Source organism: Lepus europaeus, chromosome 8, assembly GCF_033115175.1.
Source record: "Lepus europaeus isolate LE1 chromosome 8, mLepTim1.pri, whole genome shotgun sequence".
NCBI classification, from domain to species: Eukaryota; Metazoa; Chordata; class Mammalia; order Lagomorpha; family Leporidae; genus Lepus; species Lepus europaeus.
Genome location: NC_084834.1, coordinates 32,458,457 through 32,484,532, shown reverse-complemented (window position 1 = coordinate 32,484,532; position 26,076 = coordinate 32,458,457). Strand labels below are relative to the sequence as shown.

At 44.2% G+C, this 26,076-nt stretch overlaps 1 protein-coding gene across 3 annotated transcripts in view; it reads left to right on the top strand.

Annotated features, from left to right (window-relative positions):
- Window positions 1-24,512, top strand: part of SMAD1 (SMAD family member 1) — an 87,208-nt gene extending 62,696 nt beyond the window's left edge. For all 3 annotated transcript variants that reach the window (XM_062199543.1, XM_062199546.1, XM_062199544.1), the window contains exons 3-7: window positions 2,738-2,995; window positions 5,161-5,277; window positions 9,051-9,272; window positions 17,625-17,881; window positions 23,187-24,512. In XM_062199543.1, coding sequence (XP_062055527.1) covers window positions 2,738-2,995; window positions 5,161-5,277; window positions 9,051-9,272; window positions 17,625-17,881; window positions 23,187-23,330 — 998 coding nt within the window. In that variant the 3' untranslated portion in view covers window positions 23,331-24,512. The remainder of the gene's footprint in view (window positions 1-2,737; window positions 2,996-5,160; window positions 5,278-9,050; window positions 9,273-17,624; window positions 17,882-23,186) is intronic.
- The last annotated feature ends 1,564 nt before the right edge of the window (window positions 24,513-26,076 follow it).

Here is a 26,076-nt window from a genome sequence, read left to right as displayed (position 1 = left end):
ATTTTACAAAGCGTCTGATTGAAACACAGTGGTACTGGGGCCACAGAGTGATAGAATGGGACGAAATATCTAAAAATAGGCCCAAACATTTATGGGACATTATGAGAAAAGTGGTGTCTCCAATCGCTAGGGCCAAGATGGGCTTTTTATTAAATTGCATTGGAGTAACTGGCTAACCATTTGGAGAAAACATAAAATGATTCCCTCATGCCATAAAGAAAACTAAACTGCAAATGAACAAGAGTCTCAAATAAACTATGTCACTTTATATGCGCTAGAAGAACACACCAATGAATTCCTCCTCACAGTATGATGTGGGAGAAAGATTTCTCAGACTCAGGGTCCGTATAAAAGAAAATGCTGATACATTTGGCGCATGAGCTTCTGCGCATGAGCAGTTAAGTGGCACAGTGAGAAGTGGTGTGTCAAGCTGCGGCAGCCAAAGAAGGGAGAATCCCTGTGACTGCAGAGTTTACAGGAATTGGGCCATTTCATAGCAGGTTTGGGAATGTGGTTGCTGCTGGTGTCAACAGAGCCTTTATCAGAAATTTTTCTCCAACAAAACAAAGGAGTTCATACTTCAGGTGACTACTGACAGGTAAAAGTGGAAATTAATCATGCTTTTATCAGCTTAGTTTGGGCAGAGTCCATCATTCTCCTAAAACATATTTATTATATTAAAAATATTTACTTCTATAAGATCAAAATGTAGGGAAATAAACAAACCTTACTGTTACAAGATTAAGAATTTAAGCTACAGCATAAAAATTTTTTAGACTTTCAAAAATCTATTTTTACTTAAAAAAATTTTAGCTCATAAGTAATAACCCACATGTTGAGTACAGTTTTTCCATAGAAATGATATAAATTATGGCTAGAGTTTCTGGGAAGCCTCAGAAAAATACCACTAAACATTGCTTCTTTTTAAAAAAATTATCCAAGAAACAGACAGATTGAGCTCCCACCCACTGATCACACCCCCTACAACAGCGGCTGATGCCAGGAGCCAGGTCTCCTATTACTTGAGCCATCACCACTGCCTCCCAGGATTTGCATCAACAGGAAGCTGGAGCCAGGAGCCAGAGGTGGGAATTGAACCCAGGCATTCTGGGACACAGATGCCTTAACCACTAGCCCAGGAGGTTGCTCCTAAACATCACTTCTTTCGGAAAAATACATTGTGAGTCTGATAACTACAAAATAATGAGCAGCAAAAAACAAACAAACAAAAAACCCAGATTTTAAACCTCCTCTGTCCCGTGCAGCTTATAAAATGGGTTGTTTTTCTCTTAGGTGGGACTGCAGGAGCAGGAAGGATTCCCAAGCCTTTGTTAACTGGAGGAGCCATCTGGTGACCCTGGGGGGACACTGTGGCTCTGCCTCTGGTGAGGGCTCCGTAATGACCACGAGCCAGCCCTTGCCTTCTAGGCTCTTTGTGTTTGTCATGGTTTTGCCTCAAGAGGCTCCTGTGGTCGGTGAACTCTTAGCCTCCTCATGTAAAGAGCTTGTAGGAATGATAGGAGTGGTTCTCGACGGGCAGAGCCAGAGCGTGGGCTGTCTGACCTCTCTTCCCTGGCCAGCGGGGGCGGGGGCGGTGAGGGTAATCACTTGCAGATCCTGAGAAGAGATGTACATCAAGTCCTAGGACAGGTCACAGCATAAACTCCATCTCAGAGAACAGCTCACTTTGTGGAACGAGGGATTTGGATTTTGGATTTTGTAATGCTCATTGTGCGAAGCTACCTCCAAAAGCGCGTTGAGGAATGGAATTGAAACAAATGTATTTCGGTGAACCAGAATTTGAACCAGAATTTCAAAGTTCATGCGTAGGTTTTCCATAATATACATTTTCCTGTGAATTTTTTGAAGACCACTTGTATGCATGGGTTTCAAAGTTTTCTGTGCCAAAATTAACTTTCAATTCCATTTTCCATGAACTTTGTGAAGCACCCTCTTATTTACCTGCCTCATTTCATTACCTAAGCTTCTTTTTGTTTTCAAGTGAGTTCACTTGTCAATTTAAAACACACGTGGTGAATAATTCATGTCATTCAAAAAATATAAACTCTTTTTTTAAAAAAACATTTATTATTTATTGAAAGGCAGAGTTACAGAGAGAGAAGGGGAGACAGAGAGAGAGGTCTTCCATCTGCTGGTTCATTTCCCAGATGGCCACAAACAGCCAGGGCTGGGCCAGGCTGAAGCCAGGCACCAGGAGTTTCATCCAGGTCTCCCACGTGGGTGCAGGGGCCCAAGCTCCCAGGCCATTAGCAGGGAACTGGATCAGCAGTGTAGCAGCCGGGACACAAACCAGCACTGGCACCACGGGTGGCAGCCTTACCCACTATACCACAGCACCGGCCCCAAGATATTAACTCTTAAATGTAAAATGCTCTCAGTAGGGTTAGAAAATGGAATTTTCAGTAGTAGTATGTATTCTTCATTTGGCTTTTAATGAATTTAAAAAAAAAAAAAGAATAGGGCGCCTTAACATCTTTAACTGCAGCACGTGTGTTTTGCTGACAGTCCTCGGGCAGGCCCAGGCCATCAGTGAGGCAGAAGGGACTGCTCTCCAGGATAGGATGGTGTTTTTATCCCAGCGGTGCTGTTGGGTGGGCAGCCGGGGGGTCCGGGGACTTTGTTATCACTTAGGAGATGACGACTGTATTGCCATGCAGTTACAGATTTCCACCCTTCTCACTTTGGTCTTTCTTGTGTTTTCTTTCCCTCTTCGCAGTTCTTCCTCCGGTGCTGGTTCCAAGACACAGCGAATATAATCCTCAGCACAGCCTCTTAGCTCAGTTCCGCAACTTGGGACAGAACGAGCCTCACATGCCACTCAACGCCACTTTTCCAGACTCGTTCCAGCAGCCTGGCAGCCACCCGTTTCCTCACTCTCCCAACAGCAGCTACCCCAACTCGCCCGGCGGCAGCAGCAGCACCTACCCACACTCCCCCACCAGCTCAGACCCAGGAAGCCCCTTCCAGATGCCAGGTGGGTTGGCAGGTCAGGGGCGATCTGACGGTGTCACCGCATGCTCACGGGGACGCTGGCTCAGCCTGGAACGCAGGGCTCCGAGGCTCTGGGCCGCGGCTTGCAGTCCAAAGCCTCGTGGCCAAAGCAGCTCGCGTGCCGGCTTCTTTGTCAGGCCCAGAAGCTTGAACAGGCTGTAGTCGCCCCTCGTTTTCAAAAAGTTTGGGAACAGCTGCATCCTTCTGGGCGTGGCATAATTGGTGCAGTCTCTCCTCTTGATGAAAGACAGAAAAAGGGTGTGTTCCACACATGTGCTCTTAGGAGAAGCGCGACCTCGGTTCACGGCGTTTCTCACGTGGAAAATCGCCTGTTTTTCAGTACAGTCTCAGAAAAGATGTTCCCTGAGGGGTCACACCCCCCTGCTTAATCAAATTCATTTAGACAGTGATGTAACCTCAAGAAACGTATGCTTCAGCAACAAAAGAATTGCAACAGCAGTGCTGGAAGCCATCTGCTTGTTGAATTCAGCGTAGACGAGAAACAGTTATCCTCTTGTTTTTTTGAAGGTATAGCTGATGGTGTAATGAGGATCAGAATACGTCATCAGCTAGGCTACTCTGTTTCCAAGGTTAATACACAAGCGTCTCAGGAAGAAAAGCATTAGTGTAGATACCTCGCCAATGGACCTGGAGAAGAGTACTCTGAACAGAGGTGTCCTTGACACCTGTTAGCGCGGGAACTGGGCAGGCGTGTTCACTGGGCCATGGGAAAGGCTCTGACGTGAACTGGAACCCATGTCGGTGTTGGGCACTGCGCTTGCAAAGCCGTCCGTCGCGCTTTATGTTGCTCTCGCTTCGGTGCGCAGCTCTCACTGCTGTTTATTGTGAGGGTCCTTCTGCCGCACGGTTTCCTGTGTTCCTCAGCCCAGTGCTGTTTGGAAGGAGACAGGGAGACAGAGTAGCGCCAGAAATCACGCTGGTACCGTCCCGTGCTTGCCTGCCCCTTGCAGCCCCTCCCAGCCAGGTGAGGGCATCCGTCTGGGAGGACAGCGAGCACGGGCAGCCCGCCGCGGGCCCCAGAATGCAGCTCGGCTCGGCTTTCCATGTTTGTCCCCGGCTGGCAGGGATTATGGCACGGGTGAAGCATATGGGAAATGTGGAAACCAGAGAGTGGTGAGGGGCATGAGGAGGAACGTGTGAGAAGAGCCGACTGCCAGCGGTCGTCACGTGGTCACTCTTGGCGGTGCCCGTGCTACAGGTTGGCAGTGACGTGGTCACCAGCGTTGGCAGAAGGTCGGCGGATCCAGGCTCAGAGGAGCCTCTCCGTCTTGAGGAGAGGCCCAGTCAGCCTTACGGCTGCAGGAGGAAGGGGAATTGAAAGCAGCTGGAGGACAGGCGTGACGGGCATCCCGATCAGGCTCCGGGGTCCTGTCTCAGCGCTGGGAGTCATGCCTGTCCGCGGCTGGACGGCGGGAGTGACCGGGCTGGCGGGGAGCGTCGTGGAGCAGTCACCGAGAACCCTGAGGAACTGCCGCGGGGCGGCGGCGTGGTGGGCGCCGACAGCTGCGCTGGGCGCCCTGGAGGACCTGCCCGTGCTGGCGCTCTGGAGCCCCTCCAGGCTCTGTCCTGTGTGCTAGAGGGGCTCCAGCAGTCTGGAGGAGCTTGTCTTTGGCTCGCAAAGCATTCTGGGAAGTCTGTACCCTGTGTTTTGCATTAGGACAGCACAAGGCGGGTGATCGTGCCCGCTGTTCCGGAAGCCACACCGTTTGCCCTCATGTGCCGGCTTCAGAAGAGGCGTTTGGGAATTCCTCAATCGGAGATCGCTGTGATAAACAGCATGGTTTCAGTGCTCTTATGATCGTTTGTAAAACGGCATGAAACTGGCTAGGCAGAAGTCTTCTAGAACTGGCATGGAGACACCCCCCACCATCCCCACACTGAACCTTTGCTGAAATGGGTAATAATTTTCAGCAGTTGCACATCAAGTCCAGCGTCTATAGCATCTACTCATTTGTGATGTAGAGGTTGAAACGGTGACCTGACCTCTAAAGATCTCAGCACAGAGGAGAGTATGTTTTAAGCAGGTGTGGGCTTAAAATTGTAGATGTGAAATAGATGAAATCTGTTCTCTTTGCATACATAAATAAATCTTTTTGAATAAGACATAATTCTTTGGAAACTTTGCAGCCGAAACGCCCCCACCTGCTTACCTGCCTCCCGAAGACGCCATGACCCAGGATGGTTCCCAACCAATGGACACAAATATGATGGCACCTTCATTGCCCTCGGAAATCAACAGAGGAGGTAAAGCGCAGCAGGTCTACATCCTGTTTTAGAGTCTAATGCTTATCTGTCCCAGTGTTACTTTCACAGAATTTTTACTGGTCTTTAAGAAGGCTGCTATTTGAGAAAGATAGAGCACAGTGATAAGAGAAACACCATAGAAAGAATCCTTTGTATAACAAATTAGTCTTTTATTTAATGAACAAACACACTGATCCAACTAAGGAAGGTCTGGGTTTAATTGTGCTCCGGTTAGATCTCAGTACTTAGTCATCCTGAATTGGTGATGAAATGAACATTTTTAAATGGCCAAAAGGAAGCTGAGAAGCTGTGAACACAGCCTGAAGTCGAGTCTTCACAGGTGATTTCCAGAATGGGAAGTTCATGTAACTGGGCGTTCCAAAAGGATTCTTTTGTAGTTAGACTAGACATTCTAGTCCTCGCCTATGTGTCGCTGCAGCAGGGACAAACTAACAGCGTTTCTTTCTTGGCCGCTGTGTTTATTTCTGACTGTTACCTTAAGCCGTGGGCCGCTCTTCCTCCTTTTACCCTGAAGAGTTTACAAGCAGAACTGAACATTTCCTGCGCTCTCCAGTAAAGGCTGGGTCTTCCTCTGCAGCTCTGTACCGCGCGCGCTCGGCCGTCCCCAAGCAAGGGGAGCCAGCCATCATTCTTCCAGGTGTGCAGTGGAGTAGGCTGAAGGAGCAGAGAGCTCCGGCAGATAAGTGAGGTGGCACCTCTGAGCGTCTGCAAGAAGCCGTGACCATGCTGGCAAGACTGTCCCCAAGTAACCTTGCAGCGAGAAAAGTGCTTTCTTTGCTGGTACACTCAGCACATGGCATGAATCACTCAATTTGTAGAAAGCTTATGCAAATAGAAGGTAAATTGCACCCTAATTACTAGCTACAGAGGTGCTTCACACAGTTTGTGGAAAATGGAATTAAAAGTTAGAGAGTTTTTTTTTTTTTGGGGGGGGGGGTGCAAGAAAATTTTGAAATCCATCCATAGTTTTTTTATAATATACATTTCCATGAACTTTTTGAAGATCCTGCATAAGTGTGAATTCAAAAATTTTTGCAACAAAATAAACTTCTGATTGAATTTTGTATGGACTTCCTGAAGCCCCTCTCATGTGTCTTACTCATTCTTAGCACTTTTGTTGTTGTTGTTGTTGTTAAAATAAGAGGTACCTGAGCGTTTGTCAGAGTTGGTTACATTATTGAAGCCCTTGGTATTTGATGAGGTCTGTAGATACTCTGGTGGTGGCAGTGTGTCATTGTGCATTTGTCCAATGTGGAGAGCCTCATTGAGCCCTCGTGTCCAGCTGTGGACTTGGGGTGACAATGATGGACCAATGTGGGCTCATTGATTGTAACAAGTATACTACTCTGATGGCGAATTCACTTGTGGGAGACAAGGAGACATGGAAAGTCTCCGTACCTCATGCTAAATTTTGCTATGAACATAAAACTGCTATAAAAAAATGTTATTTAAAAAAATTGATGAATTGGAAGAACATTTCTTAGATGCACAGTGTAATACATTAGATTGTATACCTTTTTAATCAGTAAATTTTTTCTTTTTTTTTTTTTTACTGGCTCCATATTTAATGGTTCCTGATCATTTGTAGAATATCCTCTCAGATATGGAATTAGGAGCCAACAAAGATTCTTTTTTAAATTAACTTTTTTTTTTTTTTTAATTTTGGAGGCAGGTAGAGCTACTTAACCATCCCCTGATTCACTCCCCACATGGACCACAGTGGCTCTGAGCCAGGCCAGAACCAGGAATTCAATCCAGGTCTCCAAAGTGGGTGGCAGGGCCCCAAGTACTGGAGCCATTACCTGCTGCCTTCCATGGTGCACATTAGCAGGAAGCTGGAATTGGAAGTTGAGCTGGGCCTCCAACCCAGGCGGTCCAGTATAGGATGTGGGTTTCCTAAGTAGTGTCCCAACTGCTGTGCCAAATTCTCTCCCCCTGAATAAAGATCTTGGGGAAGATATCTCCTATTTTTCACATCTTTGGAATTTGTGTTTGAGGAGCAGGATAGCAGAAAGAGAATAGACATAGTACTAGCACACTTTTAAGAATGCGTTGAGCTTAAAATATCTGGTTTAAGAAAATAGACCTTTAAGATTCTTTTCTTCAAATAGCTTAACATTTTTCACCACTAGAGTAAGTTTACAGTTGGTTAATATTTTCATGAGGAAGGAACGTTGAGCTGTGTTCTTTCTCTTTTGTTCTTGTGGTGTTCCTACAGCATGAGAGCGTGGGCAAAGTACTGCCCACAGTCCGACTCACTCTGCTGCTTGCTTTTGTAAATAAAGCTTTATTGGGACCCAGCTATGTTCACTCATAACGTATTATCTACAGCTGCTTTTTTGCAGAGTTGAGTAGTTTTATGGCCTGCAAAGCCTTTCTGGGCTTTTGTAGAAAAAGTTGTCAACCTCTGACCTGGATGAATAGCATTTTGAATAATCCCGGTACATGATGAAAGTTTTCTATTACTGATATTGCCACCTTCTTTAAGATTTGGTGCTTGTGAGTTAGTTACCAAAATTTCCTCTTCAGAATAGTGCAAAATCATGGATGGTTGCTTAGTAAATAGGGAAAATAGTGCATGTTTTCAGCGAGCCTACTTAAGTGTTAAAGCAGCTAACATATGTGAGTTTCTTAATGAGCATTTTCCTTGTTTTCTTTTCTAAATTCTAAAGTAAAGTGTGTTTTAGTATTGGTGGAGCCTGATATTAGGAACATCAAGGTACTTCTTTCCCAGCAGTTACAGTCCACACTTCCAATGTGGGTTTTCTTTCATAGTTTCTTTTCTTTCGTTTTTAACGATTGCACACTCAGGACTTCCTAAACCTCAGATCATTATATATTGGTCTTCTGGAGGTACATGGCTTGTATTTCTGGAATCTCTAAAGCAGCAGTGCAAGAGGTTTTACTACAGAAGGAACTTATCTTTAAAACCTTTTAGCTGCAAATGTTTAGAAGCATGTTCTGTTTGGAGATTTGTTAGTCTTAAGAGATCTGACTTAACAAGCTGCATCCTGTCAGTAAAATTGGGTGATTTCCATTGTTGGCCCATTCTGGGAATGGAGAGACAAAACACACCTGCTCTGCTTGACTTACAGCAAATGTAAGGAAGTTAGCATGAAATCTGGATGAGAGAGAGATGATTCATTCGGTAAGAATGGCCAGCTGGCAAGATCGCTTCCTGAGTTTGAGAACTGGAGCAAAACTGTAGCTGTGGTCATTATTGGCCACTGAGTGTGAAGTAAAGTAGCTTCTTATTAATAATTACAAGCTGATCTTCATTGCTTTGAAAAGGCATAGGTATACTTAAGGCTTTGCCAAAAGTAATTCCTTTTCATGCCAGCACCTTTGGCCTATTTCCTGTCTCCTGTTGTCCTGCTCTGACAAGTTTTGTTCCTTGTCACTTCTGCACTGACGGTGGTAAGCTGGGGTCTGTGCTGGGGTGCTTCCCATTTCTGCATATTAAGGCGCAAGTGGCTTATTGTTAGGATTCAGCAAATGCTGTTGCTCTGCTTGTGTACCTTGCATTTTGGTTTTCTGATCCTAATTGGAGGACGTTGCTTTCCAGTTAAACAAGGAGGCCACACTTAAAATAAGAGGTACCTGCTTTGGACATCATAGAAAAACTGCATAAGTTATAATACAATTGTTTTTCCATGTCTTCATTCCATGATCCTGAGCCAGTTTTACAACAGTTTCAGTTCTGAGAGCCTGAGGTGCAAATCTTGGTTGATACAACCATTTCTTTCTTGCAGATGTTCATGTAGTTGCTTATGAGGAACCAAAACACTGGTGCTCTATTGTCTACTATGAGCTCAACAACCGTGTGGGTGAGGCATTCCATGCCTCCTCCACGAGTGTGTTGGTGGATGGTTTCACTGATCCTTCCAACAATAAGAACCGTTTCTGCCTTGGGCTGCTCTCCAATGTTAACCGGAATTCCACTATTGAAAACACCAGGCGGCATATTGGAAAAGGTGAGTTTTCACTTTAACCTCTTCCAAATGTGTTTCCTATGTGGCCTGTTCCCCCAGAGCCCACGTGGTCATTACTGTTGGAAACTAATGTAGCAGACACCAGGTAATGTTCACTTGCTTCATTTTGTAAATAGTTTTTAAATCTGTGTTATCTGAAAGCTCTTCCAGGCAATGTGATTTTTCTGTTGTGCCAACTCAAATAGTATCGATTTGTTAGCTGAAATAGTGACTTGCCACTCTGGGCACTATTGTATCTTTTTTTTTTTTTAAAGATTTTATTGATTTATATGAGAGGTAGAGTTACATACATTGAGAGGGAGAGACAGAAAGGTCTTGCATCCGCTGGTTTACTCCCCAGATGGCCACAATGGCCAGAGCTGAGCTGATCAGGAACTAGAGCTTCTCCTGGATCTCCCACATGGGTGCAGGGGCCCAAGTACCCAGGCCGTCTTGTACCACTTTCCCAGGCCATCAGCAGGGACTTGGATCAGAAGTGGAGCAGCCGGGATTAGAACCAGCGTCCATATGGGATGCCAGTGCTGCAGGCAGAGGATTAACCTACTACACTACAGCACTGGCCTTATACTATTGTATCTTACGGTTTGCTGTGGAATAAAGTGGCTGTTAAAAAAATTACCTTCTGGGGCACACATTTGTTGCACAGTGGGTTATGTCACCACTTTGGAGGTCCACATTCCATATTGGGGTGTCTGGGTCAAATACCAGCTGCTGTGCACTTCCAGTCTGCCTTCTTGCTAATGTGCCTGGGAGGCAGTGGATGATGGCCTAAGTGGATTTCTGGGAGACCTGGATGCAGTTCTAGGCTACTAGCTTCTGCCTGGCCCAACTCTGGCTGTTGCAGGCATTTGGAGAGTGAACCAACAGATGGCAGATATCTCTCTGTCTCTGTCTCTATCACTCTGTCTTTTATTTATTTATTTATTTATTTATTTATTTAATAGGTAGAGTTATAGACACAGAGAGAGACAGTTATAGAGAGAGAGACAGAGAGAAAGGTCTTCCTTCCGATGGTTCACGCCCCACATGGCCACTACAGCCGGAGCTACGCCAATCCGAAGCCAGGAGCCAGGTGCTTCCTCCTAGTCTCCCATGCAGGTGCAGTGCCCAAGCACTTGGGCCATCCTCCACTGCCCTCCCGGGACATAGCAGAGAACTGGACTTGAAGAGGAGCAACCAGGACTAGAACCCAGCGCCCATATGGGATGCCAGCACCGCAGGCGAAGAATTAAACAAGTGAGCCACAGCGCTGGCCCCTATCACTCTGTCTTTCAAAAACCAATATTTAAAATTACTTACAACCTAAAATTAAAAACAAATTGGAACAAATGAACCTAGTTGTATTTCAAATGAATACCACAATTCAGTGAAAACTTGTAGCTTATTTTTTAAAAGATTTATTTATTTTGTTTATTTGAAAGGCAGAGAGAGACAGATCCACCCTCTACTGGTTCACTCCCCCAAATGGCCACAACAGCCAGGGCTGAGCCAGGCCAAAGTCAGCAGCCAGGAAGAACATCTGGGTCTCCCACGTGGGTGGCAGGGGCCCCATTACTTAGGCTGTCTGTGTTCTGCTGCCCAGGCACATTAGCAGGGAACTGAGTCAAGCGGAACAGCCCAGCACTCAAACCAGCACTCCGATATGGGATGCTGGCATCACAGGCAGCGCTCAACCCACTGAGTCACAGCACTGGTCCCACTGACGACTTATTTACAGCGTTTGATATCATGAGCACACGCTCAGTGTGGCTTGGGTGGGGTAGCCTCACGGGGAGGAATTCACGTAACCTGTGAACTCTTCGGCAGCCTTGATTAGTTTGCAGTGGTGTGAATGAAACAGTTCTGTGTCCTTCAGATGTGTTTTAAGATTAAACAGATAAAGGTGTGGATGTGGTTGGGAGCCTGGTTTTCTCTCTGGAGTAAGGGACATAACAAAATGTGGAGGAAAGCAACACAACAAACCCTGTGTGTGGAGGCAGCCGGGGAGGTATCAGTGTGAAGCCATGACATGGACACTGCACACACGTGTGTTTCTATGTATAGTGCGTGTCTGCATGCACACGCAATTTCTGGTCTGTCTACTGAAAGGCTGAAAAACAAAGGCAGCCCCTAGCAGTAAGCATGTGCAGTGTTCAGATGATCGCTCCTAATACCATCCCCCGCTAAGGACACCCAAGGCTCCTTGGAGAAACGGCCAATTCCAAGGCTAGGACACGCAGGCAGAAGAGGAGCTTGAAACATTTCATCATGGTGGAAAATAAAGAAATGCTAATGAAAATGATGGGGATGTCAACTGAAAGAGCTTCCCCTGGCCAATTATAGGACAACTTGAGCTCCAAAATAATTATGGTAATGAATTTTAAGCCATGAAAAAAAATGTTAATCCAAAGCAATAATAGGTAAATGAAAGAATAGGGAAGGCTGATTGGCAAATGTAGAATGAGTGCTAGAATTGGAAAATCATCATTTTGCAGCCATCATAATAGCAAGAGTCACCAATGCATGCTGCAAGTAAAGAGAATTTTTTATGAGAGTCAGGATATTTGCATGTTTTGAAAGATCCTCACATGGGAGCCAGAGTGATGGAGCAGCCGGTTAAGCCATGATTTGTGACTCTGGCATCTGTATCAGAGCATAGGTTCTAGTCCCAGCTGCCCTGCTTCCGATCCAGCTCCCTGCTGATGCGCCTTGGAAAGCAGCAGAAGATGGTCCAAGAGCTTGGGCCCCTGCACCCACATGGGAGACCCAGACAGAGTTCCTGGCTCCTGGCTCCTGGCTTTGACTTGGCCCAGCCTGTTTTGTTGCAGCCAAAGAACCAGCAAAGGGAAGATTTCTTTGTCTCTCCATCTCTGTCACTCTGCCTTTCAAATAAATAAAATATAAATCTGTAAATTGTCTGCTGAAAGCTACCTGTTAGTTACAGAGGGAAAACAGCAGCAGTTATACAGTAGAGAAATTGTATAATTTATATTATCATTGTAATTAGATATTTGACCACCCATCTTGACTAGAGTATCAGTTATCACTGGAGGCAGGCATTTGGCTTAGCAATTAAGCTACTGATTAAAATGTCTGCATCCCATATTGGAGTGCCTGGGCTTACACCTGCCTTGAGCTCCAGACTCCAGCTTCCTGCTGATGTGGACCCTTGGAGGCTGCAGTGATGGCTCAAAGTTGGGTCTTTACCACCCACATGGGAGGCCTGGTCTGAGTTGCTGACTCCTTAGCCTGGGTTGTGGGCATTTGGGGAGTGAACCAGCAGATGTGAGCTCGCTCTTTGTGTGTTTATCAGTCTGCCTCGCACAAAAAAATATACCCGCATAGTCACAACAAAGGCTATGGATATCCTATACCTGCAGATGTGGTACCAGAGAAGACTGTAACGTGACCCGTGCAGAATTCTTGCTGGAAATGCGGATTTGAGCCTATTCCTGAGGAAATATCAGACAAACCCAAAACATTAAACATCCTGCTAAACAGGGTGAAGGAGCTCTGTATGTTCCAGATGAAAAGTTTTAGAAATATTGCCACATGTGTTACCTAACCCTTCACATATCCTAGTAGTGAATAGGGAAAAAATACTATAAAGGACATTATTGAAAGGTAAATTAGATAAGTATTACATAAGTGTTAAATGTGCTGGTGTTGCTCACTGCTATGGAAGAAGCTATCCTCTTAAGAAATATGCCTGGGGCCGGCACTGTGGCATAGCAGGTAAAGCTGCCGCCTGCCTGCAGCACCAGCATCCCATATGAGTGCTGGTTCGAGTCCCGGCTGCTCCTCTTCCAATCCAGCTCTCTGCTATGGCCTGGGAAAGCAGTAGAAGATGGCCCAAGTCCTTGGGCCCCTGCACCCACGTGGGAGACCCAGAATCTTCTGGCTCCTGGCTTCAGATCGGCCCAGTGCTGGCTGATGTGGCCATTGGCGGAGTGGATGGAAGACCTTTCTCTCCATCTCTCCCTCTCCCTATCTGTAGCTCTACCTCTCAAATAAATAAAATCTTTAAAAAAAAAAAACTATAAATAAGAATATACCTAAGTAGTTAGGAGGTAAAGGATGATGACAAAACATTTAAAAGAAAAAGATGTCTATCTATTCACCATCTGACTCTGTGTAAAACAACCCTGTGTCCAAATGTGCACGTGTGTGTTTGTGTGTGTGTGCAGCAGGGAGGAAGGGAGCCCGTGACCAAGAAGACGGAGTAAGTTGTCTCAGTAGATGACTCTGGAGATGGTTATGTGGTGCTTTGTTCTCTTTTTCTTTCTTGTTTGTTCTATTTCAAATTTTTTATAAGCTCGAAATTATTTCCAGAGTTAAAGATTCTTTTTAAAAAAAATATCGACCCGCTGTGAAATTTAGAAAAGTGAACTATATTAAAAAGGTTATTGAATAGATGCTCAAAAGGCATTTGAGAGATCCTGGCAGGGGGAGCCCCAATAGTTCTTAATCCAGGATTGGTAGCCATTTTCTGACTCTGACAGAAGGGGGTATGGACTTGGACTTGGAACATACATAGCTATCTTGCTAGAATCTCTCAAATTGCATTAAACACAATTTTTCATGCATTTGGGATGGAAGGACTTATTCTCCCCTAAACTCTGAACCTGTTATCCCAAAGTAGTCAAAGCTGTTGTGCTAAGGTACATTGCTCTTTAAAAAATTGGGATGAAAATACAGATTCTGGGAATGCTGTTATTTAAAATTGTTCCAGATGCCCTGAGTGGTGTATTCAAATGTCGAGTTATAGATCTTGGAAACGAGCCAAGATTATCATTATTTGCAGATGATAGGATTGATTGATAATATTCCTGGGTCTGTTCTGGAAGTGGAGTTAGTAGGCCGAAAGCTGTTGATGTCATTTGCCAGATTGCTTTCCAGAAAGCTTGTAGTACTGTGTACTCCTACGCGTGCCTCCCCCGCTTCGTGCATGCCAGGTGTATGGATGGGCCTTGTGTCTGTTCAGAGGATGTGACTGCTTACGTAGCAATCTCCAAAGAATCTATTTTTTTTAAATTACATAAGTCTTTTTCCTTTAAATGGAGGGAAAATTGCATTCCCAATAGGAGCAGAAACACACAATTTTGGAAATCATCTAAACTTTCAATTTGTGAGAAGTATACAAAGAAAATAAAATTCTACTGAGAGAGAAAGAAAATTTGCCAGAGTACATAGGCAGTCTGTGCTCCTGAAAGGGAATACTCAGTACTGGGAAAGCATCTTAAGGCTATTAGTTCTTCCTGATTTAATTTGTAGTTTAAAACAGTTCTGGTGCTTTTTTGAAAGCTGAACTATTACCTGGATGGATAAACAAGTGAGAAAAATGAGAATAGCTCAGTTATTTCATAGAAGAGCAAAGAAAAAACTCCCAATATTAGAGTTACTAAAACATTTTAAAAAATACAGTTAAATCAGTGTATAAGCAAGCCAGTAGAATAAATTCAACTCAGACTGTGTATAACAATTTAATGTATGTTAAGTGAAGTGCATGAATCAGTAAGGTCTTCTAATGGCCCTGCAGTAACAAAGTGGACTTCTGAGTGGGTCCAGGAGGAGCAACCCTGACCTCATGCCATAAATACATTAATGAGCTGAATATTTTTAAAAGATTATTAGAAAGCTGGAAGGAAATGTATTTTATCGGAGAGGTGGAGATTTTCTGAGCACTAAGGCAGCCTGAAGCAGGCATTTGGCCCAGTGGTTCAGAAACCCCCGTCCCGGGTTAGAGTGCTTGGGTTCAGTATCTGCCCCAGCTCCCGACTCCAGGTTCCTGGGCTTCCTGCTGAGAGGCATCAGCAGTGGCTCAAGTCATCAGGCTCCAGCCACTCACACAGGAAACCTTGACTGAATTTTTGGCTCTCAGCTTCATCCAGGCCATTGGCCACTATAAGCATTTGAGAAGTGAACCAGAAGATGTGAGCTCACTGCCTTCTATCTCTATCTCTCTTGTTCTGTCTCTTAAATAAATAAGCAAAGATCTTAAGAGATTTGACTAAAAGACTAAACTGTGGCATAGTGGGTAAAGCTACCGCCTACAGTGCTGGCATTCCATATGGGTGCTGGTTCAAATCACTTCTGATCCAGCTCTCTGCTATGGCCTGGGAAAGCAATAGAAGATAGTCCAAGTCCTTGGGCCCCTGCACCCATGTGGGAGACCTGGAAGAAGCTCCTGGCTCCTGGCTTTGGATTGGCCCAGCTCAGGCCATTGGAGCCATCTGGGGAATGAACCAGCAGGTGGAAGACTCTCTCTCTCTGCCTCTGCCTCTTTGTAATTCTCTGTCTTTCAAATAAATCTTAAAAAAAAAAAAAAAAAAAAAAGACTGCTACAACTTAAAAAACTGTATCATAGAGCAGGCTTTTGGCACCTTTAAGGCATGCCTTTGGATGCCTGCATTCCGTATTGGGCAGTATGGGTTCAGAAAGGCCCAGCTCCACTTCTCATTCCAGCTTCTTCCTGACTCCAGCTTGTAGACAGCATGCCTCTGGGAGGCTGAAGGTGATGACTCAAGTACTTGACACCTATCTGGGAGACCCAGATTGAGTTCCTGGCTTCAGCTTGGCCCAGCCCTGGCTGTTGTGGGCATTTGGGGAGTGAACCAATAAATAAAAGATCTCTCATTCTCTGCCTTTTCAGATAGGGGGGTAGGTAGGTAGGTAGATAGATTGATTGATTTAAAGATGTATAATGAACAAAATTAAAAGATAGGGAAACAAATAAGATATAAATTATTTTATATAATTCCTGTATGCACAGCTCATAAAAAATAAAAATACTAGAATCCCCTGTGGGATGAATAGATAAGAAATAACCAACTGAATTCACAAGAGAAACACATATGGCTAATATACATAAGCCATGGGAGCAGCAGCATATACAAATTAGAGCAATTATATTATTTCCAGCTATAAATTAGAGAAGTTTTGTTTTGTTTTAAGCTCAGGTTCAGTACAGGCACGAGTGAAATGAGAAAGGTGTTCATACACTGCCAGTGAGGGTGTAAATTGATCCAAGCATTCTGGAAAGTCTTTGGCACAGTGAATCAGAAGCTTTCAATCCAGCTCTTTAACTTCCAGGAATCTCTCCTAAGGATAATATCAAAAACTGTCCAAAGACATTTATCATGGCATTGTTATAATAGCAGAAAATTATTGTCAACACACTAGTCCACTAATTGGAGAATCGTTAAATAAGTCGTTAACATCCATACAGTCATGCAGATGTTGTAACTGTTTGCCAAGAAATTTTAATGACCCCCACATTAGAATATAAGACATCAAACCATTAACCCTTCCTGCCTCTAGGTCACTAAATAATGCATAATGTATTCTGCTGCTTTATATTTTGATTTACCTTCCAAATTTCCTCAAATGAAAATTTTGTAATTTTTATAATCAAGAATAAAGTACACATACACTCTTAATTTTCTCTGCATCATGCCACAACCTGGGCCTCTGCCTCAACAGTTATGTAATTGTGCCAGAAGTGTTAACTGGTGTGTGTACATAGAAACACAGTATTTTGCATGGGACATTTGTTTTGGCACTGAGGAGGCCATGCCAGAATGCCCTGCAAGGTGCATGGAGGAAGGCCATGGGGGGATGTGGCTTGATTTGCTGGGTGGTCTGCATAAAGTCGTCTCCCTTTAATGCTGTGAAGCTCTGTGCAGTGGGTGGGTTTTTCTCTTTCCTTTTGGAAGAACCCGGGGAAGATCCATTTCCTATAGTCCCGGCACTCTGACTCTCCCAGGGAGCGGTCTGCAGCAGGTGGCAGTCTGGTGAGACCCAGTAGGAATTGTTTTTCTAGTTTATTTTCTCACCAGGCCTTCTGTCTTGTACTCTCAGCAGTACTTCTGCCTGTGGTTTTCTACTTCTGCTTCATTTGACCCACGTTCCCTTCTCTCTACCCTAAAGCTTTCCAAACAGCTTAGCTTCTGAATTAAAATACAGGAGTGTTATGGAATGAGTATACATAGGCTCCCATAAGGAAGTCCACGTTTTATTATGCTGTATTCTTAAAGTGAGGGTACACTTTCCTGTAGGGCATTAAGCTCTTAACAAAGTGAAATTGCTCTATTTTGTTCACTGTTTTAAAAAAAAAAAAAAACACACAAATTTTGTCCTATTATTTCCTAAACCTCCTTAGACATGCTTTGACACCTGGACATCTTACTAACTAGTACAGTTAACATCAGTTCTTAGCAGTTGTGTAGGACTTGGAAAATATCTCACTAGGACAAGCTTCAGTGTGTGTAAATTTATGTCTGTGTGTTGGAGCTGCCCAGGGGCCTTTCAGCCGTGCACTAATGGCAAGCACGTGCACACGTTGCCTTTCCGCAGGAGTCCACCTTTACTACGTCGGAGGGGAGGTGTACGCCGAGTGCCTCAGTGACAGCAGCATCTTTGTGCAGAGTCGGAACTGCAACTACCATCACGGGTTTCACCCCACCACTGTGTGCAAGATCCCTAGCGGGTGTAGCTTGAAAATTTTTAATAACCAAGAATTTGCTCAGCTGTTGGCACAGTCTGTGAACCACGGTTTTGAGACGGTCTACGAGCTGACGAAAATGTGTACCATACGCATGAGCTTCGTCAAGGTAAGTGAGCTTTGATTCCTCCAGGGAGGTTTGACACGTTCTTGCTGCACTATCTCCCTGTATATACATCTGTATCCTCGCGACACACTCGGACGTCCACATTAGCTGACCTATTCTCTAGGCACTTTTAAACCTTAATGAGGATGTCATTTAGGAGAATATAATTGGAACATAGGAGTGCTTGGGTTAAGCATCAAGAGCAGTAGGCTTTATGACCCTTTCTTAATTCAAGTAACACTATTTTAGCTTGTAGCACCACTAGAGTATACTGTATATTTAACCTATAATTTAAACGTGATAATCCTGTTGCTTTTGCTTCACTGAAAGGTAATCTTCCGTTAAAGATGCAGGTAATCTTCCGTTAAAGATGCATCACACTGGAAATTATTTTTGATTGGTCAAGTCTTTTTTAGTGGTTCCAGTAAGCCCAGTGATTTTTCTTACAGTACAAAAGTTTAGGGGCAGATGTTTGGCCTAGTGGCCAGCACCCCATAACCAAGTGCTTGGGTTTGGTGTCCGGCTTAGCTCCTACCTGGAAGGCAGTGGTGGTGGTTCAAGTACCTGGGTTCCTGAGACACTTGGGCTCAGTTCCTAGCTCCTGACTTCAGCCCAGCTCAGTCCTAGGCATTGTGCGTGTTTGGGGAGTGAACTAGCAGGTGAAAGCGCTCTCTGCCTCTCAGATAAATAAATGAACATTTAACAAGCATTTATGTTTAGAGATAAAGTCGAGGTGGGCATTTGGTACAGCAGTTAAGCAGCCACTAGGGACACCTGCCTTCCATATCTGGTTCAGATCCAGCTGCTCCACTTCTACTCCAGCTTCCTGCTAATACACACCCTGGGAGGCAGCAGTGATGGCACAGGCGCTTGGATCCCTGCCACCCACATGGGAGAACTGGAGTTCTAGGCCCTGCCTTTCCCCTGGCACAGCCCTGGCTGTTGACGACATGGGAGAGTAAACCAGTAAATGGGAGAGCTCTTTTCCATTTCTCTCTCTCTCTCTCCCCCCAACCCCCCTTGACCAAAGGTAAATTGATGCCTTGGCTTTAAGATTGTATTCTAAATTTTGAAGGAGGAGAAAGTTAAAGACATTATTTGTAATAATTCATCTTTTTGCTGCTTCATTTTCTACCTCAGAGAAGTAAAATGTTTTAAGATGCCATTGAAATGTAAAATAAAATTGAGACACGGTTGGATGCGTGAGTCGGTGACTTCCTCTAGTAGCTGACTTTCTTGTCTCTGAATTCCCAAATATAAATTTTCATCCTGTGTTACTTAGAGAAACAAAACTAATTATATATGTGGGCGAGGCAGTCACCTTTTATGTCTTGTCTTCAGAAGCTCGCCTAACTTGTTGGGAAACCTGTTTTGTGCTGTATCTGTTGCAGAGGGTAATCTGGGAGCCTTACCCTGTCAGTCATCCTTCAGCTCAGCACGTCTCTTCCTGGACATCATCTTTTGTTCCCCTTTGGGTCCTTTCAGCAGATTCACAGCGCCTTCTCCGCGTGTGCGTCCTCTTGGTCTAGAACTCGGCAGCCCTTTGAAGCTGAGTCTGGCACCCCTGTGTTGTGCCCGGAGGCTTCGCACTCCTGAAAGGGCTTGAGCTGTGCACCGTGCAGCTCCGGGATGGCGGAGCCCTTTCTCACCCATTGTTCACACTCGCGGTGCACGTGCTCACTTCGCATTTGGGCTCAAATGATTTTTTTTTTTTTTAAATAAGCACAGCGACTTGCAGAAGCATTTCTGCCCTTTATTCTTGTTGGAGGGAGAGCCGAAACGTGCAGGTTCCAGTCCTATCTGCCACCTCACTGTGGCTTGAGGGGCACTCCCCTGGCCGCTTCTTCACCCTTAGAATGGGGCAGACAGAGCTGGGGACTGTGGGAATCACCACAAGGTACCTGGGTGGTTCTGGCACGACAGAAGGGTCCCTCTAAAGAACTGGCGACACTCCTGCGCTAGTTAGCCTTCTCCTCAAACTCATTGCCCACCGATGACCCAATCCATTTTAATTGTTTTACTTCTGCACAGTTTTAATAACTTACTTTTATATAAGTACAACCTTACACTAATAAAGAGTATTTAAAAGGCAAAGCCATGCATGCAAAACTTGGTTTCATTCATTCAACAAATACCATAGCCCTATCCTAGAAAAGTAATACAAAGGTGAAAAAGCACCTGAAGTCTCTAGCTTCAAGCTGCGTATGGCATAGTATATATTGAGTTACGATATGACCTGATAAGCACCAGTGTGCAGGGTTACACAGGCTATCCGGCCCTGGCTGAGATACTGGGTGTAGAGGTGAGGATGAACAGATCTTATTAAAGATACTGCTAGCACCATCAAGGGCAGCTGCTTGTCATACAGTAAGCAACAGGAAGGGTGCACACTGTTTTTAGAACTTTGTGCTTTCTTATCATAAGGACTGCATACTTTATCCCTCCTGACTCAGCATCTTAGAGGCAAGACCTAGAATGCTAATATTAATAAACCAGTCTATTTTCTTGTTGGTAGAAAGAAACTAAAAACATTTTAGATGGTTGTGCTTAAGTTTACTGGCTAAACAAACTACACCATGTTAGATATTTAAGACGTGTTTTCAAATACATGATTCTTAAAATTTATAGAAGGCATTGGACCTTCTGGTAAATGTTTTCTTAAGTTGTTATCTAATGGTTGAAACGGTTTGCTAAGTATTCATGTGATATTGCTATTGTCAGCAAGCGATCTAGGACTTGCTCCCTCATTTCTCTATTCTAAGCCCAACTTGTTCTTTCATTTCTCTATTCTCTTCAAGGTAGGAAACTAATTCTATTATGAAGGAATCTGTAGGACGCACAATTTAATCTTTAGACCTTATAAAAGAGATGGCTAACAATTTTCTGTAATAGCATAGCCAAAATAAGAATTTAAATAATCTCATAGCTAGATTCACTTCGCCATCAGCGAAGTAAACAGTAAGTAGAAAAAACCTCCCTTTCAGACCAAAGGGAAAGAAAGTTTTAAAGTGAGAATATAATTTTCCTCATGGGCATTGTCTACCTTAGAAAAACTACTACAGAACATGCCTGTGACTATAGACTTGTAGTTCAGGCCACCGAAGATTAGAGATGGGAAACGGGCACTCCCTTGACTTGCATCTTCTGGTCTGCTTTAACACAAACCAGGAGGAAAAGAAAGCTCGGCATCAGAAGCAATGGGTGGCAGGCCTATTAATGGCTGATCTGTACAGTGATCTGCCCTCAAGGAGACCCAACAGGCCAGTCCACTGCAGTGGCTTTCAATGAGGTAAGCCTGGGCTTCAGCAGAAGTCAGCTTGTGAAGAGCCCTGGCAGCTCTGCCAAGAGTTGGATCACTGGAAATGGACCTGCCCTGGAGTTGAAGGATGCCCAGGTCAGAGCCACAGATCTTATTGGCTCTAAGCTGAAAAGCCCTTCACTCAGCCCAACTTCCAAAGTGACCACTGCAGCTGAGGGGATGGTCAAGTAGGGTCAGCAACATTGCAGGCAGAACTGTAAATTTCTTGTTAGAGATGCCACCTGCCTTTACCTGGCCAGCTCTCCTCCCAGGCCAGCCAAGTAATGAGAGTCAACAGAGTGCCTTCCCCTAGGAGGTTCACACCTCCCTTAGGATATACCCCATGTGAAGAGATAGATAGGTCTGGGCCTCTGAATTTACAAGGCCTGAAGCCCACCAGATTATTATCAAGCCCCTTCTATCAGGTTCTATTTGCCTCTCAATCAGAAAACTTCATTGTAGCTTAGACAGCACCTTTCTTAGCTCCTCTAATAATGACTCTGTCCTTTGTTCTAGGCCCTGTCTAGTGCACTTGGGCCTCATTCCTTTGTAATCATAACCTCTACTCTACCACCAATGCTGTATAATTGTTCACGACATCATTATAAAACATATATATGTTCGAGGACATCATTATAAAACATAGATTTGATAAATTATTCACAGCTTAAACACGTTCATATCTGAAAATGCCGAGTCAGTTCCGCTGAGCAGGTATTTATAGGGCTTTTGCTTCATGCCAGTCAGTGTGCCAGATACCGGAAGTCAGAGAACTTAGCATCTCATGGAGGAACATGCACACAGACAAGCCCACTAAGTACATGTGTGAGTCTGTTGACACATGTACAGATGCCTGGCTTTGCATATACAGGTGGAGTTCACATGCCACAGTTCTGATACCAAGGTGTGTGTGTTGAACCTGCTGGAATGGGTAGGTTAGCAGAGATCAAAAAAACCCAGCCTTCTCTGATACCCCTCATGAAACAGGGGTTGACCAGGCCCTCATATACCTCTATCCGTTTACACTGGTGAATTTTTTAATCTTTGTAGTAGCAAATTTATTTTCCCTTTTTTTGAAGTGACTCTTAGAGGACTTCAGTGTTCCAATTCAGTAACCCGGAAGCTGTCCAGCAGGCTCACCTCTTGCACAAATGAATAATAGAATGTGTGGATTCAGATCAGTGGCTGGGAGTCAGTCAGAGCTTTGGGGTACTCAGAGGTGTTCCTGTCGGTTTTGCTGGGAGACTGAATGACCACATTCTTTGTGTTGGCAGGAGGACCTTCAGAGGGTAAACGCAAAAGAAGCAGAATGTGAATCTAACATAGCTCTTACCTTATTTTCTTGATAAAATAAGAATGTACACGTAGCAGTTACGTTACTAGAAATGTGATGGGCAATGAAAATGAAAGTTAAACATTGCCTTTGTTAAAACAACTTTCAGGGGCCAGTGCTGTGGCGCAGTGGGTTAATCCTCCACCTGCGGCTCCAGCAACCCATATGAGCACTGCTTAGAGTCTCAGCTGCTCCACTTCCGATCCAACTCCCTGCTGATGGCCTGGGAAAGTGGTAGAAGGTAGCCTGGGTGATTGGGCCCCTGCACCCACATGGGAGACCTAGAAGACGCTCCTGGCTCCTAGCTTCTGATCAGCCCAGCTCTGGCTGCTGTGGCCATTTGGGGAGTGAACCAGTCAGTGCATGGAAGGCCTTTCTCTCTCTGTCTCTGTCTCTGTGGCTCTGCCTCTTAAATAAATGGATAGATCTTTAAAACAAAAACAACTTCGAAACACATTGAAAAACTTTCTGTGCTTCTTCCTGGATGGACTTCAAGGAGGTGATGCCCATTCCCTGCAGTTGCCCGCCACATTACACGTGTGCGTGTGCGTGTGCGTGTGCGTGTGCGTGTGTGTCCTGTGCTCGCAGAAAAGCCTTATAGCCCCACGTCCAGTCTCTGAGTAAGTTGCAACCACGGAGTTAACAAGCTGAATGACTTCTGGTGTGTTTTTCTCCAGGGCTGGGGTGCAGAATACCATCGCCAGGATGTTACCAGCACCCCCTGCTGGATTGAGATACACCTGCACGGCCCCCTCCAGTGGCTGGATAAAGTCCTGACTCAGATGGGCCCACCTCACAACCCCATCTCATCCGTGTCTTAAACGGCCTCAGGCGCCTGCCCCTTGAAAACTGTTGAGCCTTGCATGTACTTGAAGGATGGATGAGTCAGACACATCTGAGAGCTGACAAGGAGCCTTGATCATACTTGACCTCTGTGACCAACTGTCGGGTTCAGCAATGTAAAAACCTTGGTAACACGCTGTTGATATGGAGAACCTGTTTAGTTTACATTGTAACATTCTGTTGTAAAATCAACTAAAATGCAGACTCTTAGCAGGAATTCGTGTATGTATAGTTACAGGCAAGATGGCCAAGCCAGGGACAAATTATCTACTACAAGAACGGGCCTAAGAGATTGTTCTGTGTTTGGCACTTTAAGGTCATCGTTTGGCAGAAGGTTAGCATTAATAGTCATTCTGAAGTGTTTTTATCAGGTTTTAGAGCCCATGGGGAGTCGCCTTCTCATGGGTTTTCGTAATATTTTAAAGCTATTTGTTTAGTAATGGTTTTTTTGTTTGTTTGTTTTTTAAAGTAAAGGTAAATCTTGATGATATACATAGTAATCTTTTCTAAAATCGTATGCTGGCCATCCTGCTGTCAGAATAATGTTAGGCATATGCTCTTTGCTAAATATGTATGTACAGAGTATTTGGAAGCTAAGAATTGATTAGACTAGTGAACTTGGGAGCATTTGCGGGCTGGGGGGAAGGGAAAGGGCAGCTGCAAGTGTGGAATGTCCTGTCAACATTCAGGTTGTTGCTTTGAAGAAACAAACTGATGTCTGAATTTTGCTGTGTTTCAGTTTTTAGAGATTTTATCCGACTCTTTTTTTTTTGCATTCTTCTATCCTCTCCAAAAAAAGCAGTTATGCAGCTGGTTAATTCATATAACTGTGAGAGCAAATGAATAATTCCTGCCATTCTGAAATCAACTGCCTATGTGTTTCAATACCAGTTGTCTGGAGTGCTTGAATTTAATAAGCAGTTTTTATGGAGTTTACAGTACAGAAATAGGCTTTAATTTTCAAGTGAATTGTTTGCCAAACCTAGTAACTGAATATTTGGAGAATTAAAAAAAAAAAAAGACCCTTTCAAACTTTCTTAATTTTTTGTACTATGTTTGGTTTTATTTTTCTTCTGTTAATCTTTTATACTCACTTATGCTCTCTTACATTGAATACTTTTATTCCAAAACTAGTGGGTTTTCTCTACTGGAAATTTTAAATAAACCTATCATTATTGCTTACTTTGATTAAAAATTTGTCATTTTCTTTCTTCACATACTAGATTTTAGGATCAGTATGATGTGCTACTCTGGTTGGAGTTTCTTCTCCAATATTCTCTGCCAAAGCTAAATTACTAATGCAGACAGAGAGATTGAATCCTGAAGAGAGAAACAGAAAAAGGATATCAGATCTTGAAAAATTTAAGGAAAAAATCAGCAAAATCTCAATGTATACGTGTTTCAATGTGAGGCATCCCAGCAGCAGCAGCTGTTGGCGGGAACCCGGTAGTCACCCAGAAGTGCTGCATTGTACCTGCAGAGAAGGATGCACAGGCGACAGCTGGAGGATGTGGCAAAGGAGGAGGGCTGGGACCTGAAAGCAGAGGAAGTGAGTCCTGTGACAGCCTACTTGGCACTGAAATGATCCCCAGCACCACCCTCCCCCACCCCCCAAAAATAAGCAACACCAAAAAGCTAGTTTACCCATGAAGGACACAGATGTAAGAACGCCATTCTTTCTTGGCCACGTAGATGCCACTCTTCCTTCTTTACATTTCTGTATCTCTTTGCGGGGGTGTGTTTACCAGCCCGGGAGTTTAGGGCTTCCCCATGCCCCTTTAAAGAGCCCATTTAAAAGAAAGAATGATGTCATCTTTTCCCAAAAAAACATAACACTTATTCCCCAACAGTGACTAAGCAAAAATGTCTGCTGTCAGTCATCTCCAAAAACATCCTCATGCGAGCGGAGAAAACCTTGACCAGCGACGTGGTCCAATACAAATGCACGCATGTCTCTGCTGGGTCCCTGAAGTTCCGTGAGCCTGTGTTTGCTCATTTCTTCCATGGAGATGATGGAGTTGTGTCCTTATCACAAAGTTGGGGTGAGGATCATTGAAATGACAATATGTGAAATACGTTAGGGATGTAGCTCCCAAGCAAGTTAGGGGTCATTATTGTCTTGAACCCTCTCCCATACACACTGCATTTTCCACTACCTACATCATTCAGGCACAGGGCATTAGAATCAATTCTGGTGGTTGGTGAGATATAATAATCAAAGAAGATACTCAAACTATTGGACTTAATGAAATATCACTGGGAATAATCTAAAAATAAAGACCTTGGTCAGGATTTCTTTCCTTTTTCCTAGTGGAACGTGACTTTTTGCTTCCCTTGAGTTTCTTTGGTTGCCTGCTGGACCTGTTATGCAAGCTGCTAATTCAGTGAAGCATGCTGGGAGCCAGCCTGAAGTTCTATCAGATGGGACGCCAAGATCATACAGTACGTTGAAACCTACTGGGTGGGGACCCCCAGAGTTCACAGCATGGTGCATAATTAGACCCTCCCTGCTTAAGTATGGTTATTTGTATTCTTAGTAAAATCTTAGTGAAAACCACTGTTATTAGCCATTAAAAACACTGGCGGGTCTGTTGGGAATTTTTAATTAAATGAATGGAAAAGTCAAAGCAGCTATCTGTTCTCATTACTAGAAAAAAAATTAAGTTGTTCATCCAAGGAACAACAAGGAAAAGCAATGTGAACTGTTTGAGAGCAGGTGAATGT